This window comes from Saccostrea cucullata, unplaced genomic scaffold (assembly GCF_032062105.1).
Source record: "Saccostrea cucullata isolate Sc308-1 unplaced genomic scaffold, CSIRO_AGI_Scuc_v1 ctg10719, whole genome shotgun sequence".
NCBI classification, from domain to species: Eukaryota; Metazoa; Mollusca; class Bivalvia; order Ostreida; family Ostreidae; genus Saccostrea; species Saccostrea cuccullata.
In genome coordinates, this window is record NW_026929598.1 from 23050 (window position 1) to 38495 (window position 15446).

A 15446-nucleotide genomic window follows, 5' to 3' on the forward strand; every position below is an offset into this window, starting at 1 on the left:
ATTCCCTTCAAGAATTTTTCATTTTTAGGTCACCTGAGTAAACTCAGGTGACCTATTGCTATCCGTTTTCGTCCGTCGTCGTGCGTCGTCCGTCGTCCGTCGTGCGCCGTGCGTTAACATTTGAACATTTTCAGCTTCTTCTCTGCAACCACTGAACCAATTTCAACCAAATTTGGCACAAAGCATCTATGGGTGAAGGGAAACAAAAATTGTGAATTTCATGATCCCTGCCCCCCTGGGGCCTGAGGGGTGGGGCCAAAACCACTAAAATTAATGCAATCTTTAAAAATCTTCTTCTTTACTCCTGGACATCAAGCAGTCAAACTGTTTGCATGATTGTAATCAGCAATGAGTCCTCTACCAAAATTGTGAAATTCATGGCCCTGGGGTCAGGGGTTCAAGTGCTAGGGCGGGGCTCAATAAGTAGGTAGTGAAAATGCATTATTTCTTTGAAAATCTTCTTCTCTACTCCTGGGTATTAAATAAACAAACTAAGTACATAGTTGTGATGAGCAAGAGTGCCTCTACCAAAATTGTGAATTTTATGGCCCCAGGTTCAGGGGTTCTGGTGTTAGGGCGGGGCTCTATTGATTATATAGTGAAAATACATGAATTCTTTGAAAATCTTCTTCTCTGCTCCTGGGTATTAAATAAACTAACTAAGTACATAGTTATAATGAGCAAGAGTGCCTCTACTAAAATTGTGAATTTTATGGCCCCAGGGTCAGGGGTTCTTGTTTTAGGGTGGGGCTGTAATAGTGAAATGCATGAATTCTTTGAACATCTTATCCTTTGCTCCTGGTTAATATACTAATGACCTAATTACATATTTAAGGCCAGGATTTATTTTATTTTCAGTTTTACAAACCCTCCGCTCAAGGTTTTGAATTTTCAGAAAAAAATAAAACAATTTTTTTCTCTCCGATGTCAAATTTGAGTCGGGATCGAGATTTCAAATTTACGAACTCGCACTTCCGGTTTTAAGATGAAACGGCGGGTAAATAAAGCTAGATCTGAGCTTGGTTAAGTGTAAAATTCATCGATACGAGTGCCATTCAAAACGTTTCACCCGTTCAAAGGACAAATAAAATGTTGACGACTTTGCTGCACAATGACATGCTGGTGAGATAATTATGTATTCGTTTCAAAAGTATCTGTCTGTAAATTATTTTCCTCCCCCAGGTTTTAAACTGCCCGTGGTAGCTATTGCATATAAGCAATTAAATGTTCTACTTTCCTATTTGTAAGTATTATGTGTCCAGTTGTAAGGAGCCTATTAGAATGGCGTGAAAAAAGAATGTACAAATGTTAATAATTGATTTATCAAAAATTCTCATGTTCATAACTAAACCTAAACATAAAAAAATGCTGGCCTTATAATGAAGAAAGGGGTCTCTTTCAAAATAGATAATTTCAGGGCCGCTGGGTCAGGGGTACCAGGGGGGTACTTTGACTAAAAATAAATTAATGCTTTGAAATCTGCCCTTTGATAAGCAATGGTGCCTCCTTCAAAATTTGTGAATTTCATGGCTTTTTGATTAAATTACGAACCAAATACAGTCACTGGAAAGTTGTTACATGATACTCAGGTGACCTATAAGGCCCATGGGCCTCTTGTTATAGAGACGTCACCATATAGTCTCAAATTTAGACATTTACTCGGCACTCTGGGCCATTGAGCAGTGAGGGTTTTTTATCTTACCAAAGTCTACCGTGGCACGGGCCCTCGGTCTTTAAGGTATCATCTGAAGGACCAGCAACTTTCACTTCAGGTGCCGAGCGCATGGCGAGGGACACATTGCAATTTTTAATCGACTAAGGTCAATCGCGACCGCTGTTCGAATGCACGACCCTCCGATTACGTCTTTGCAAACTTCTCAGACATTGGCATTTTTAATTGAAATATATTAGGCTACTGATGAATTTAATTGCTGAATCTTCTTAGTCTTAGTTCTGAATGAATAAAGAAAACTCCTTTTTTTAGTGTACTTGTAAGATTTTTGATAAGCACCAATGCATACTGTTTTTGATCAAAGTTGATGTGAGCGACGACCTTATCCTAAAGTGTTTTACCTTATCGAAGATGAAAAAAAATATTTCAATCAAGAGGCATAGTTTATATACGTGAAGACTTCATCCTAAAATTGTTTCATTTGAAGATTATAGAAGTTAATTAAAATGCTTTATTTCCTTCTAGCTTTTCACTTAGACAAGGATCCTGTTTTAACCTTCGAAGTCAATGAAACTACTCAAGAAACAAGCCTCCTCTGTGACTTTGATACCAATTTCACTGATATTGAATTCCTCGTAAATTGGTACTTTAATTCTGACATGATAAAAGAGGAAATAGTGACGATAAACAAAACAGAGAGCTTGTTGGAAGAAACACAGATTCCTCCTCTTCTCTTTGGAGACCAGGTAATGACAGAAAAATTGAAAGTTCAATTGTGTGTCTTTTTTATCTATAAAAGTAATATAAAATGGTCTTCCTTTTTATGACATTTTCTATGCATGTTTCTCCTTTGAAATTTAAATTTTTTAGTTGCAAGGGGTTTTGCTTGCGTTTGACGTTAAACAATTTATTAAGAGTTATGGATACCTTTTTATATCAATGATAAATTTAACTATTTGTTGTTCTAGTCATATTTTATCTTCAACCATTTGTAGATTAAATGTAGCGTCACTCCCTGTATGCCTGGAAACTGCTTTGGCTTCAGAGGTTCACCGAGAAACAGTAAAATTTTCATTGCAAAAGTACAGGTAAAACAAGCATTTAATATCAAACAAGTATTTAATATCAAACCATGTTTTTCTTTTTTATTCATTTTTGTTTGCATTCAATTTTTTTAATCAACTAACTTTGTTTTTATGATTGAGGAGTGATTAATCAATCCAAATTTTCTATGCTAATTCCATCAACAATAAGTTAAAGACATGGTTTTCATGTGTTCAGAATTACATCAATATCTTTGTGATTCTTATATCAGCAGCTTGTAAACAGTTGGTATTTATATCAAAGGGTTTACATTTTAAAATGTACATCAAATTCAATGATATTGTTCTTTTATCATAGGTGGAAAGTGGCACACAAATAACTGTCCATGAAAGGTCAGGGCCTGTCATCATAAACGTCACCAGTACAATCCCTCCTAGATTGTTTTGTTATAAAGAACTGAGGGCAAATGCATGCAAAGTGGAAATCACTACTGAGCTTGTCAAGGGTAATCCTTCAAACATAATGTATTTTGAATGTTTAAAAACATCAGGATGATTCGTATAATTTAAGCTGTCATTAATCCCCCCGCTTGAAAAGTAGGAGGGTATATAGTTATCGGGATATCCGTCTGTCCGTCCGTCTGTTACGCATTATCGCTTATTCGCAACTCCTCTTATACTACTGAGTTAAATTAAATGAAACTTTCAAAAAATCTTTATTACATACTGCCATTGTGACCTCCTATTTTACTTTTTTATTCGACACGTATTTTAGGTTTCCTATAGCAAAACATGGACATTGCTATTTTATATTTAACTATGGCGTTCCCATATAGAAGCTTCTGGATAACATTTTATAGGACAAGTTATTCCTCTTTACACATTACCGTAAAACAATATATTACAACACATTGATCTTATATGAGGCGAGGGGTATTATTTAGTTAGCTCCTAGCTGCAGATCTGTAGCGTTATGGTGTTATATATTTGTCTTGGACCATAACGCTACAGATCCTGTAATGCAAAGAGGAGAAATTTACGGCGCAATATTTTTTGCACGCTTTTGAGAAGAATTTCTCCACTTTCAAGCATTGCTCAATCAATTACCTTTCTTTCCCCAATTCTAGACACATTCTGTAGCCAATATATATATTTAATACACCTCCCAAAACTTTATACTCGTCTCTACAAGGTATAAACTCGCTTGATTAAAATTATTTGTTAGATTGCTGAAAATTCACTTCTAGCGACTTAATTGCCTGTAGAGACAACTACAAATGGTTGAAAGTTTGATAAAATATATACATGTATATATATATATATATATATTGGCTTCAAAATGTATCAAGAATAAGGGAGTGAAAGGTAGTTGATTGAGCAATGCTTGAAAGTGGAGAAATTCTCCCCAAAAGCGCTCAAAAAATATTGCGCCGTAAATTGCACCTTTTTTGCATTAGAGGATCTGTAGCGTTATGGTCCAAGACAAAAATATAAAACCATACCGCTACAGATCTGCAGCTAGTGAGCTCCTTGCTCACAGTACCTCTAGTTTTATTTTATTATTTTACCCTATAGCAATTTTTTAAAAGAAATATTCTCTCTCTCTCTCTCTCGATCGATCGATCGATCGTACAATCGAATATGCACATTAAGAGGAAGAGAGAAAGACAGTGAAAAACAAATTTATCAAATTGTCCTTTTAATTGTCAGGACGGGAATTTAAATGTAGGGGTTTTCCTGTAAGCCAAGCTGTGTTTGGTATGGACAATCTACAGACAAAACCATGTTCTCATATGATCAACAAGGACAACTGGCAATCTGGAGTTTTGATATCCGTCAAAGCTTCCATAGACAGTTTGAGAGATAGAAACCAAAGGCGAAATATCCGTTTATCTCTCAAAACTCCGAATAACACCAAGGAAATCTCCACTGTACAGGTATACCAGGGAAATAGTCTTGAGATCTGATATGAAATGCACATAAAAACATTCTTAAAAATATGAGAATGCTTTTCAAATTTACATATACTTTAGGTGACAGTCATTGATGGAGATAAAGTAGCATTATGTTCTTCAATAAACGACCCCCATATGGCAACATTCGATAAAAAGTGAGAAAAATAAATGTATTTATTGAAAAAAAAACATTATGTTTTTTAACATTCGGATGGTAATATTTGTTTATTAGGTAAAATTTTAACATTAACAAATGATAATCATATTTATTTTCCTCTTCCTATAGTAATCAAATCATATACTGGAAATATAAACGAATCTCGAGAGAGTAAAAAATTAAAAGTGTGATTTTTTTAAATTGAACTTATAGCATTGTTTGGATTGTACTATTAAAAATTAATTGAAAGGTATATTTTCCTTATATTTTTAGATATTACGACGTCTACCTTGAGGGAGAATTTATTCTGTACAGACACAGAACCTTGCCTTATGAGGTGCGACAGGTGTCTAATAATGACACAAAAATATTTATTTTCAGTTTTCAAACAATGAAAAATATGGAGATAACAAACAGTATTCAAGATCAAATTTTCATAAAACCATACAAAACAGGAGAAAAGCAAACACATACATCCAAAACATCAGGGGTGGGATCAGGTGCCAAAGAGGAGTGAGCATCCCCCTGCCGACCGGTCACACCCGCATTGTGCTCCTTGTCGGAGAATAACGGAAAATCCGTCATCAATTCAGTGTATAGATAATGGACTAACAATTAGTATGAAAATGTCAGTCAGCATTTGACTCGATAATAAATTGCAATTACTGACAAGGTCATTGTATCGACCATAGACCTAAGAAATGGTGACTTTGAACGAGACTGCTGATATTCTTTTTTTGTCCACTTGTTTGTCAATAAATACACGTGTGGCTCTTCTCCACGATATTATATAAATTGTTTATTAATGGTAGATATATTTATTTGTTCTTAAATACCATTTTTATTTCACACGTTGAAGACAATTTTTTTTAATCTTAGGAAAATAATGGGCATAATATTTAACTTTTTAGGTCACCTGAGTAACTCAGGTGACCTATTGCTATCCGGCCGTTTTCGTCGGTCGTCGTGCGTCGTGTGTCAACATTTGAACATTTTCAGCTTCTTCTCTAAAACCAAAATTAACCAATTTCAACCAAATTTGGTATAGAGCATTTATGGGTGAAGGGAAACAAAAATTGTGAATTTCATGGTTCCCGCCCCCTGGGGCCTGAGGGGTGAGGCCAAAACCACTAAAATTATTGCAATCTTTAAAAATCTTCTTCTCTACTCCTGGACATCAAGCAGGCAAACTGTTGGCATGAATGTAATGAGCATTGAGTCCTCTACCAAAATTGGGAAATTCATGGTCCCGGGGTCAGGGGCTCTAGTGCTAGGGCGGGGCTATATAGATTATATAGTGAAAATGCACTATTTCTTTGAAAATCTTCTTCTACTTGGTATTAAATAAGCTAACTAAGAACATAGTAATGATGAGCAAGAGTGCCTCTGCCAGATTTGTAAATTTTATGGCCTTAGGGTCAGGGATTCTGGTGTTAGGGTGGGGCTGTATAGATTATATTTACATTTAATCTTTGAAAATCTTCTTCTTAGCTTCTGAGTATTAAATACACTAACTCAAAGCACACAGTTATGACAAGCAAGAGTGTCTTTTCCAAAATTATGAATTCTATGGCCCCAGGGTCAAGGGTTCTGGTGTTAGGGCGGGGCTCTATTGATTATTTAATGAAAATGCATTTATTTTTTGAAAATCTTCTTCTCAGCTTCTGGGTAATAAATAAACTAAGTAGATAGTAATGATGAGCAAGAGTACCTCTTTCAGATTTGTGAATTTTATGGCCCCAGGGTCAAAAACAATTTTTTGTTTATGGGTTTTAATGAATGTCAATGATCCTAGTATATATAATTATGATGAAGAAAGGTGCATCTAGCAAAGAGGTTTTTTTATGCCCCCTGATTCAGAGGGGGGTGGATGGTTACATAGTCTGAAAATGAAATAATGCTTTGAAATCTGCTCTTTGGTATTAATCAACCATTTCATGATAAAATTTGCAAAATTTTGAAATATGTGGCCCCTCGGTCAGTGGTTCCTTTGGGGCGATTTGCAAAATTGATTATAAAGTGGAAGTGCATTTTCTCTTTGTTACTCTGATCTACCTCTGTATATGAAGTAAATAGAGTAAGCATGCTAAGTTAATGAATATGATAAGCAATTTCAAAATTGTGAATTGTGAATTTCATGGCCTTTGGTTTAAAACACGAACCAAATTTAATTGTTTGAAAGTTGTTGCACAATACTCAAGTGACCTATAAGGCCCGTGGGCCTCTTGTTTTTTTTATGTGATAGATCCATTTCATATGAAAAAGTTTTTTCAGGTACGAACGTTTTATCGCCGTTGTAATAGGGTTGCAGCCTGCAATTGTGCTGTGGCGATTCGGTCTGGAGATGACGTCATTTTATTTGACGTTTGTGGTCCTTCAATGGGAAAGTCTTCCAGACGTACACGATACACCATGAAGATGTATCTGAATGGAGATTTGACCCCAGGGACTGATGTCATTCGGAAGGGAGGAGGAAAAACATATGAGGTCCCAAATATTAAATTTTAACATCAACAACACTGTGTTTGTTTGGTTTAGGTTCAAAGTAATACCGGTATACGCTATAACGTGCACCATTTTAAAATCAGCTGGAAATTTATATATTTTGTTTACCAATAAAAGTTAAGAAAATGCTGTTAATTACACCATTTAAATAAAATTCGTTATAAAGTTCTCAAATTATAATTATTTATTATCCTGCAAGGAGAATAATGTCTATTTTTAAGTAAATCCACCACGTGACGCCGTCGCTACTTTTAGATTCATAAACAAACACGGCGTCAAGAAAACGAGGTAAGCCCTTTGAGATACAACTCACTTTTGACATGGATGGCGTGTTACTTTTAATATACCTTATCTTTAAATGTAATCAGTATCAACCATCTATACTCTGTTATGACGCATATTAACCTTTTAGTAATAACCGTTGTCAAAATGCAACGTGCCTCGTTGTCTATAATTTCCCGTGGACATACGTGTTTATATTTAGACCCACTGTTTACGCACTTCCTTTATCATATATTCATGAAAAGAGTGAATTCTTGATTGCAGATATTGCTTTATTGTTCTGTTAATACAACGAGTTTTATAGTTAAATTTTGTGGAAATATTTTTTTTCATTACACTTTATGTGTTTCAAATCATTTTGTTTCACATACAAATCGGCATCCATACGGCGTATATTACTTTAAAGGGGGAAAATGAACACTATATATGTTTAAAAAATCATTAATTCATAAAATTTTTGGTGTGTTTGAAACATTTAACCAACTGGTTAATCATTATTTAGTAGATTATATTTTTAAATTCGTTATGCTATACAGTTATGAACACAGTCTTAATTATGAGTATTTTACCCTATCTTTGGACTTTCAGTAGGCGTGACTTTCTCGGCGCTACCTAATGGAGAATACTAGTAGATTCTTATTGGTTATGAAATTAATAACATAGGAACTTAAAATTGTTTTTTGATAACAATCAGACGACTTATGCCCAACCTCTGTGCCGTGAGAGAACTTTTAATTGGGTATTTACTATACCCGTTGACATTTGGCTGCATTTCTATCATATGTATATTTCAACAGTGAAGGGAAGTTGTGTAAATTTCAGAAGCTAATTAGGTAACGTCGAGAATGCCACGCCTTACTGAAAGTCCACACTAAGCGTGTAATTCTTCTAATGTACAGGTAATTCTGCCAACTGGAGCGGTGGTCTACGTGATGACTGGGAATGGGTTTTTCAACGTTAAAATGTTAGCATCGGCTCTTGATTATAAAAACACTGAAGGTAAATTGCATTTCAAGCATATGTGGGATGTTATCATTTGGCATATGGTACTTTCAGAGAAAAATCTATATCATTTTTCCAAAAAAAGCTGATACAAAACTGAGCATATAAAAAGACATTGATAATATACACTCAAAACATTTCACTTACTAACGTTTCGGTGAGACACTTTTTTCTCTTTCTGTACTAAAGACAGATTAAAACAATGATACTGATGGGTTTTTTTTCCTCTCAATAGTTTAAATTAAAAAGATAATATATGGATGAATAATTAAAAGAAAAGTATAAACAAAGCTTAAAATAATATGCATTTTAAAAAGATTATTTACTTCTTTCCCTTTATTTCATTATTAATGATTAGTACCTTTCTACTTGTAGGGTTGTGTGGTAACTTCGATGGTGACCGAAACAACGACTTTAGGAAAAGAGACGGGGAACTGTATACAAGGGGAGGAAAACAACCAAATGAATTCTCTCTGTCGTGGAGGTTATAAGTCTTTTATATGATCAAGTCCCTACTTCAGACATGATCTGAAAATTATACTTTTGAAATCAATCAAAGTCCAGCTAGAGCATCTTTGCTATAACCAAGGGTTTCTGATATGCTATTCTTGGACGAGAATATGACAAGAGTAGTGTATCAGATTCCCTTGGCTAGCGAATATGTAGTGCATGACTAAAACATTATTTTTTTTTACAGAAGAGGTCAAACAATGACAAAATCATTAATGTTTTACATCTTTTCAGGGTACCACAAACAATGACTAAAACCTTAATGTTTTACACCTTTTCAGGGTACCAAAAAACAATGACTTAAGCCTTAATGTTTGACATCTTTTCAGGGTACCAAAAACAATAATTAAAACCTTAATGTTTTACATCTTTTCAGGGTACCATAAACAGTGATTAAAACCTTAATGTTTTACACCTTTTCAGGGTACCACAAACAATTTCTAAAACCTCAATGTTTTACATCTTTTAAGGGTACCACAAACAATAATTAAAACCTTAATGTTTTACACCTTTTCAGGGTACCAAAAACAATAATTAAAACCTTAATGTTTGACATCTTTTCAGGGTACCAAAAACATTAATTAAAACCTTAATGTTTGACATCTTTTCAGGGTACCACAAACAATAATTAAAACCTTAATGTTTTACATCTTTTCAGGGTACCACAAACAATAATTAAAACCTTAATGTTTTACACCTTTTCAGGGTACCAAAAGCAATAATTAAAACCTTAATGTTTGACATCTTTTCAGGGTACCACAAACAATAATTAAAACCTTAATGTTTGACATCTTTTCAGGGTACCACAAACAATAATTAAAACCTTAATGTTTTACATATATTCAGGGTACCACAAACAATAATTAAAACCTTAATGTTTGACATCTTTTCAGGGTACCAAAAACAATTTCTAAAACCTTAATGATATACATCTTTTCAGGGTACCAAAAACAATAATTAAAACCTTAATGTTTTACATCTTTTCAGGGTACCATAAACAGTGATTAAAACCTTAATGTTTTACACCTTTTCAGGGTACCACAAACAATTTCTAAAACCTCAATGTTTTACATCTTTTAAGGGTACCACAAACAATAATTAAAACCTTAATGTTTTACATCTTTTCAGGGTACCAAAAACAATAATTAAAACCTTAATGTTTAACATCTTTTCAGGGTACCAAAAACAATAATTAAAACCTTAATGTTTGACATCTTTTCAGGGTACCACAAACAGTTATTAAAACCTTAATGTTTGACATCTTTTCAGGGTACCAAAAACAATGACTAAAACCTTAATGTTTTACATCTTTTCAGGGTACCACAAACAATAACTAAAACCTTAATGTTTTACATCTGTTCAGGGTACCAGAAGAGGATTCCTTATACCGGGGATATTGTGAGTCTTCTGCCGACACGAGCCCCAAAGTGGAGAACTACTGTGACTGTTTGGCAGGAAAGACTGCCGCGTGTCAGGAGGGAATGGACAAAATGACATGTGTAGAAATTCAGAAAAGGAAAGGACTGCTTGGCAACAGAAGTCAGGAATTATTTACAACAAAATTAATTTTTTCTCAAAATCTAATTTAATAAATTAGATATCTCGAATTTATTAGAAGAATGGGACATCCTTTTACATACATTACCTACTATTACTATCAAATTCCTGAAACTGTAATTAAAAAAACTTTCTTAAACTGTCTTTATTTTTTTTTAATTTTTATTTACTGATTATTTGATTTTTGCATTATCGCAGGAACCAAACTGGTCACTCTTGATCTCATAAAAGATGCCGAGTCACCTCCTGCCCGGTGCCAGTCTATACGACCCCCAGAACCATTCGGTTACGTGCCAAACTATACTCAACCTGTATGTACCTTCAAGGAATTGTTGCATGCATCAAATGTTTTTTTATGGAATACAATAGTAGCCAAACACATAAAACATACATCGAACTGGTAGTTTATAACATATATTGTAATGGTATTTCATTGTCTGTCTGTAAACTTGTCACATTTTCAACTTCTCAAGATCCACTAGGTCAATTTTAAGTAAACTTGGTACAAAGCACCCTTGAGTAAAGGGAATTTGAATTGTTATAATGAAAGCCAAGTCCCCTTACAAGGAAAGAAAATCAAGAAAAGATTTTTTAAAAATGGGGAGGGTCGCGAAAAGAATCTTCTTCCAAAGAACCACAGGTCCAGAAAAGCTGAAATTTACATAGAAGCATTGTTGGGTAGTTTAGACTCTAAATTGAAATCACGAGCAAGGGGGAGTAGTGCGGGGCCCAATAGGGAAAAAATTTTAAAAATCTTCTCAAGAATCATTGTAAAAATTTTTACCCCCAGGGTTAGGGCGGGGCCACAATAGGGAACCCAGGCTTTATATTGAAAATATGGTCCAGAACCACTTGGACCAGAAAATGTTGAAGCATCCTGGGGTACTGTAGATTTTAAATTATTACAATTATGGCCACAGGGGTAGTGTTGTGCCACAATAGGAAAACGAAGCGTTAGGAAAAAATCTTCTGAAGAACCACTTGTCCATAAAAGCTAAAACTTATGTTGAAGCATCATTATATCATGTAGATTTTTAATTATTTAAATCGTGAACTCCTGGCGTAGGGCGGGGCCACAATAGGGAATCCAAGTTATACATTGAAATATGTAGGAAAAACTTTTTAAAATCTTCATCAAGAACCATTGGGCAAGAAAATCTTAAACTTATTTGGAAGCATCCTGGGGTAAAATATAATCTGAATTGCCCAAATCATGACCCATGGGGGTAGGTTTGGGGCACAACGGTATTACGAGGGGGGTTCTGGTAAAGAACAGCATGGTCAAAGTTACTAAGGTGAGCTATGTTGCCCCATGGGCCTCTAATATGACAATTATTAATACAATAATGGTGTATTACCACAACAGGACCCTGTTTGGCCAACACCGGGTAATATCACTGAAGACGAGGCGAGGAAATTTTGTCAAGGCTTTATTGAAGCCAAGGAATCCGGAAAGAAATGTGCATCTCTACCTGGGCTGGATCTGACTCCTATTGTACAAGGCTGCATAACCGATTTACAGGCAAGCTATTAAATACTACTGTATATAAATTTGTTCCCCAAGAGAATAATTGTGTGTATTTGTGTGATAAAATGTGTTTTTATGAATATTTGATAAAGCTAACTGATGATAAATCCTGGGCGAGCGAGAGTTTTGACAATTTACAACAAGAATGTACGACCATTGTGGAGGGGGACCCAGATCAATGGACTGTAAACAATGAAACCGGGGATTCCATACCGCCTCCAGAAATCGTTGGTGTCATCTGTCCTAACAGCTGCACGGAAAACGGAAATTGTACAGATGGTTAGTTCAAGAGCTTTTATTTTTATTTTGTTACTTTTTTCAAGTCTTTTTTTAATATATGAGTAAAAAGGTTTTGCAGAAAGTAATATTTTAACTTTGAGAAAGTTGCTTATTTCTGTTCGGTCTTTGATTTAAAAAAATGTGAAACGTTACCACTACTTTCTAGAGACAGTAAAGGGTATAGGTTTTACAATTTAACATTTCATTTTTTGGTGAATCCTTTTATTTAATTGTAAGTCATCGTCAAATCATCACATAAATGGTGATATCAGTATTGGTTGTCTACATTGTAGGACTCTGTCAGTGTTTTCATCCGTGGATTGGTGACGACTGTTCGATTAACTCTACTGCTCCGCCTGATCTCTTTGAAATAGGAAATGGAGAACCATGTGACTCGATATGTACCAACTGCACCACGGTCAATCTTTATGGAGATAATTTTGCTGATGTTGAGAATCTTACGTGTCATTACAGATCTCTTGGTGTAAAAACATCTTTTATTTTTAATCATTCTTTTTTTTTTTATTTTTCATAAAGTTATGATAAGACTTTTTGTATTTTTTTTGCCATCATTTCTCTGCAGACATTCCTTCTACTCGTATTATTTACCTTTGATTACATTCAATCCTTCATATTTTTGTTCAATAATTCTTTAATTGTTATAATCTTTTGAACAATGTATCTTTTTTAATAATAATTTTCTTTTCTATGGAATACTGGAATTTTAGCTAGTAGCCCGACAGCTCTTGATGAAGTGACTTTTGAATGCCTTTTTGTAGATTAACATGCAAGCAGTATCAGCTTCGACCAGTAAGGCTGAATTTTTGAATTCCCAGACTGTCAAGTGCGCGTTCCCTAATGATGGATTGTACGAAGTAGCGGTCAGTAACGATGGTCAGACCACCAGTTTATACACTATCTACATCATCTACAATAGCCACTGTCATCAGTGTACAAGTAGTGGGTGTACAGTCAGGGTAAGGATACGTGTCAATCTGAGATGTCGTAAAATGTCAGAAAGATCGGAAGGCTAGACGGATGTCAAGCATTATCAGATACTATGCTCAACAATGTTTTTGTTGAAAAAATAAATTGTAATTTTTACAAAGTTCATTTTCTTTCAGACTGATGTTTGCAGAATTGGGGGTGTTTGTTTTGTCCATGGTTTTGTTAATCCACAAAATGTCTTGGAGGTCTGTGATATCAGCGTATCAAATAATGGATGGTCTACATTGCAAGGTGCATAAAATATTGGGCTTTTAATTCTGAAAACAAGAAAATGATCTAAAATTTCATGTGTTTCAAATGAAATAAGATAAAGACTACACCTTTACAACAAGGTACTTGTGTTCATCACATACTAAAACTTTAAACGTACTACAAAGTTATTTTGATGTGACAGGTACATGAAAACTGAAACTGTGAAAAGTTAGTTACTAAGACATAATACATAACAATTACGAGATTTCACCCTTAAAGTGATTTTTCCCAAAAGTAAATAAAATACGATATCAATAATAATATTTGTAATTTTCTTTTAGTTGAAAAAATCTCTACGAAGAGATACAATTTCCAAAACATTATTGGACAGTATCTGGTAACATCGAGCGACAACGTCGTGATAGGGGGCACGGGTACTCCGACGCTTACCACAGGTGTGAGTGGGGGAACTGCAGTCATATTAGATGGACGTCAATATCTGGCTTTTGGGGACCTGACAAATGTCTGTTTTGGCGATATAGCAAAAAGTTCTCTTGGTATCACTATAACGTTTAATGTTAGGCTGATGACAAATACACATACCTGTTTCTTGTTAAGTAATGGGGGAGACGATGACCAGTACTATGGTTATGCCATTTGGTTTGGGAATAACAGACTATATGCCAGAGTCAGTAATAAATGGTCAGAATGGGTCACTTCCATGTCCTCTGTCAAACTGGAGGAGTTTATGACGGTGGAAATGTCCTGGAGCCTCCAGTTTGGACTACAGCTGAGTGTTGATCAGGAGGTCAAAGCATCCACAAGGAAATGCATTTCTCGTCTTACGTCTAATTACACGGTCTTTAAAGATTTCATTGTTGGTGGATCATCAAAGAAAGAACAAAACTGCCAAATGATGATAGAAACCATAACATTTGTGTGCGCAGGAAAGGATATTATAAATAGTACCGGATTGAAATTCAAAGGTAGATAATAAAAAATTAAGAAGTCACCATCTCACATTTCTTCCAATATTTTTAATTTTGCTGGTAAATTTACAAAATTTGAGTTTAAACATGGTCAACAATTTTTTTTCGTAAATTTTTTGTATTAGTTCTTCTCAAAACAGATAATTGTTCCTTCCTCAACCTATTCATTTACACCTTATTTGCTTAAACTATATCAATTTTTAAAACATATTGATGAATTAAATTATCTTTTCTAAAAGTAGTGTTTTGCCTTAATTGTTTCAAGATATTATTAAATGATGTTATTAAAATTATTTTTCACGGGTAAATTCAGATCCCGAAGTTCCAGGACAATGCGTTGTGTCATTAAGGCTGGAAGCCACTGCAGCCGTCATTTCGACATCAGTGATCGCTGGAACTTTGTTTTGTATAACCTGTATATTCTGTATACTTTGTGGGTGAGTTTGTGAATACTTTAAAGAAAATATGTTTAGTTTCGTTCTTTGATCTGCTCATGGTATTTATTTATGTCCCATCATCGAAGATTCTGGGCATATCGGGTTTTTTTTTGTCTGTTTGTCTGAAAAACTAACTTTGTTTTACAGTAATTAAGTTGTAACTGTCGAGAAATAATCATACCTTGTAAAGAGATATGAGGAAACAGTTGGAAATATAACTAAATGTCGAATACTTCAACAAAATTTACATTTTAACAGATGCAGAAGACGAAAGAAGAAGAAAAGATTTGCGCGTCTAATAAGTCAAAAATCAAGCACAGATTTTCAAGA

General features: G+C 34.6%; 1 protein-coding gene across 1 annotated transcript in view; it reads left to right on the top strand.

Moving 5' to 3' along the window:
• The window catches only part of LOC134281371 (von Willebrand factor D and EGF domain-containing protein-like), a gene marked incomplete at its 3' end in the record, with an annotated part of 31149 nt that extends 16033 nt beyond the window's left edge, over positions 1-15116 (top strand). Inside the window, exons 8-25 of the mRNA XM_062763848.1 lie at positions 2198-2418; positions 2668-2760; positions 3074-3221; positions 4426-4652; positions 4749-4825; positions 5101-5164; positions 7102-7314; positions 8514-8613; positions 8992-9100; positions 10490-10665; positions 10882-10994; positions 12050-12205; positions 12304-12490; positions 12784-12974; positions 13270-13467; positions 13615-13729; positions 14032-14676; positions 14993-15116. Coding sequence (XP_062619832.1) covers positions 2198-2418; positions 2668-2760; positions 3074-3221; positions 4426-4652; positions 4749-4825; positions 5101-5164; positions 7102-7314; positions 8514-8613; positions 8992-9100; positions 10490-10665; positions 10882-10994; positions 12050-12205; positions 12304-12490; positions 12784-12974; positions 13270-13467; positions 13615-13729; positions 14032-14676; positions 14993-15116 — 3157 coding nt within the window. The remainder of the gene's footprint in view (positions 1-2197; positions 2419-2667; positions 2761-3073; positions 3222-4425; positions 4653-4748; positions 4826-5100; positions 5165-7101; positions 7315-8513; positions 8614-8991; positions 9101-10489; positions 10666-10881; positions 10995-12049; positions 12206-12303; positions 12491-12783; positions 12975-13269; positions 13468-13614; positions 13730-14031; positions 14677-14992) is intronic.
• Between the last annotated feature and the right edge of the window lie 330 nt (positions 15117-15446).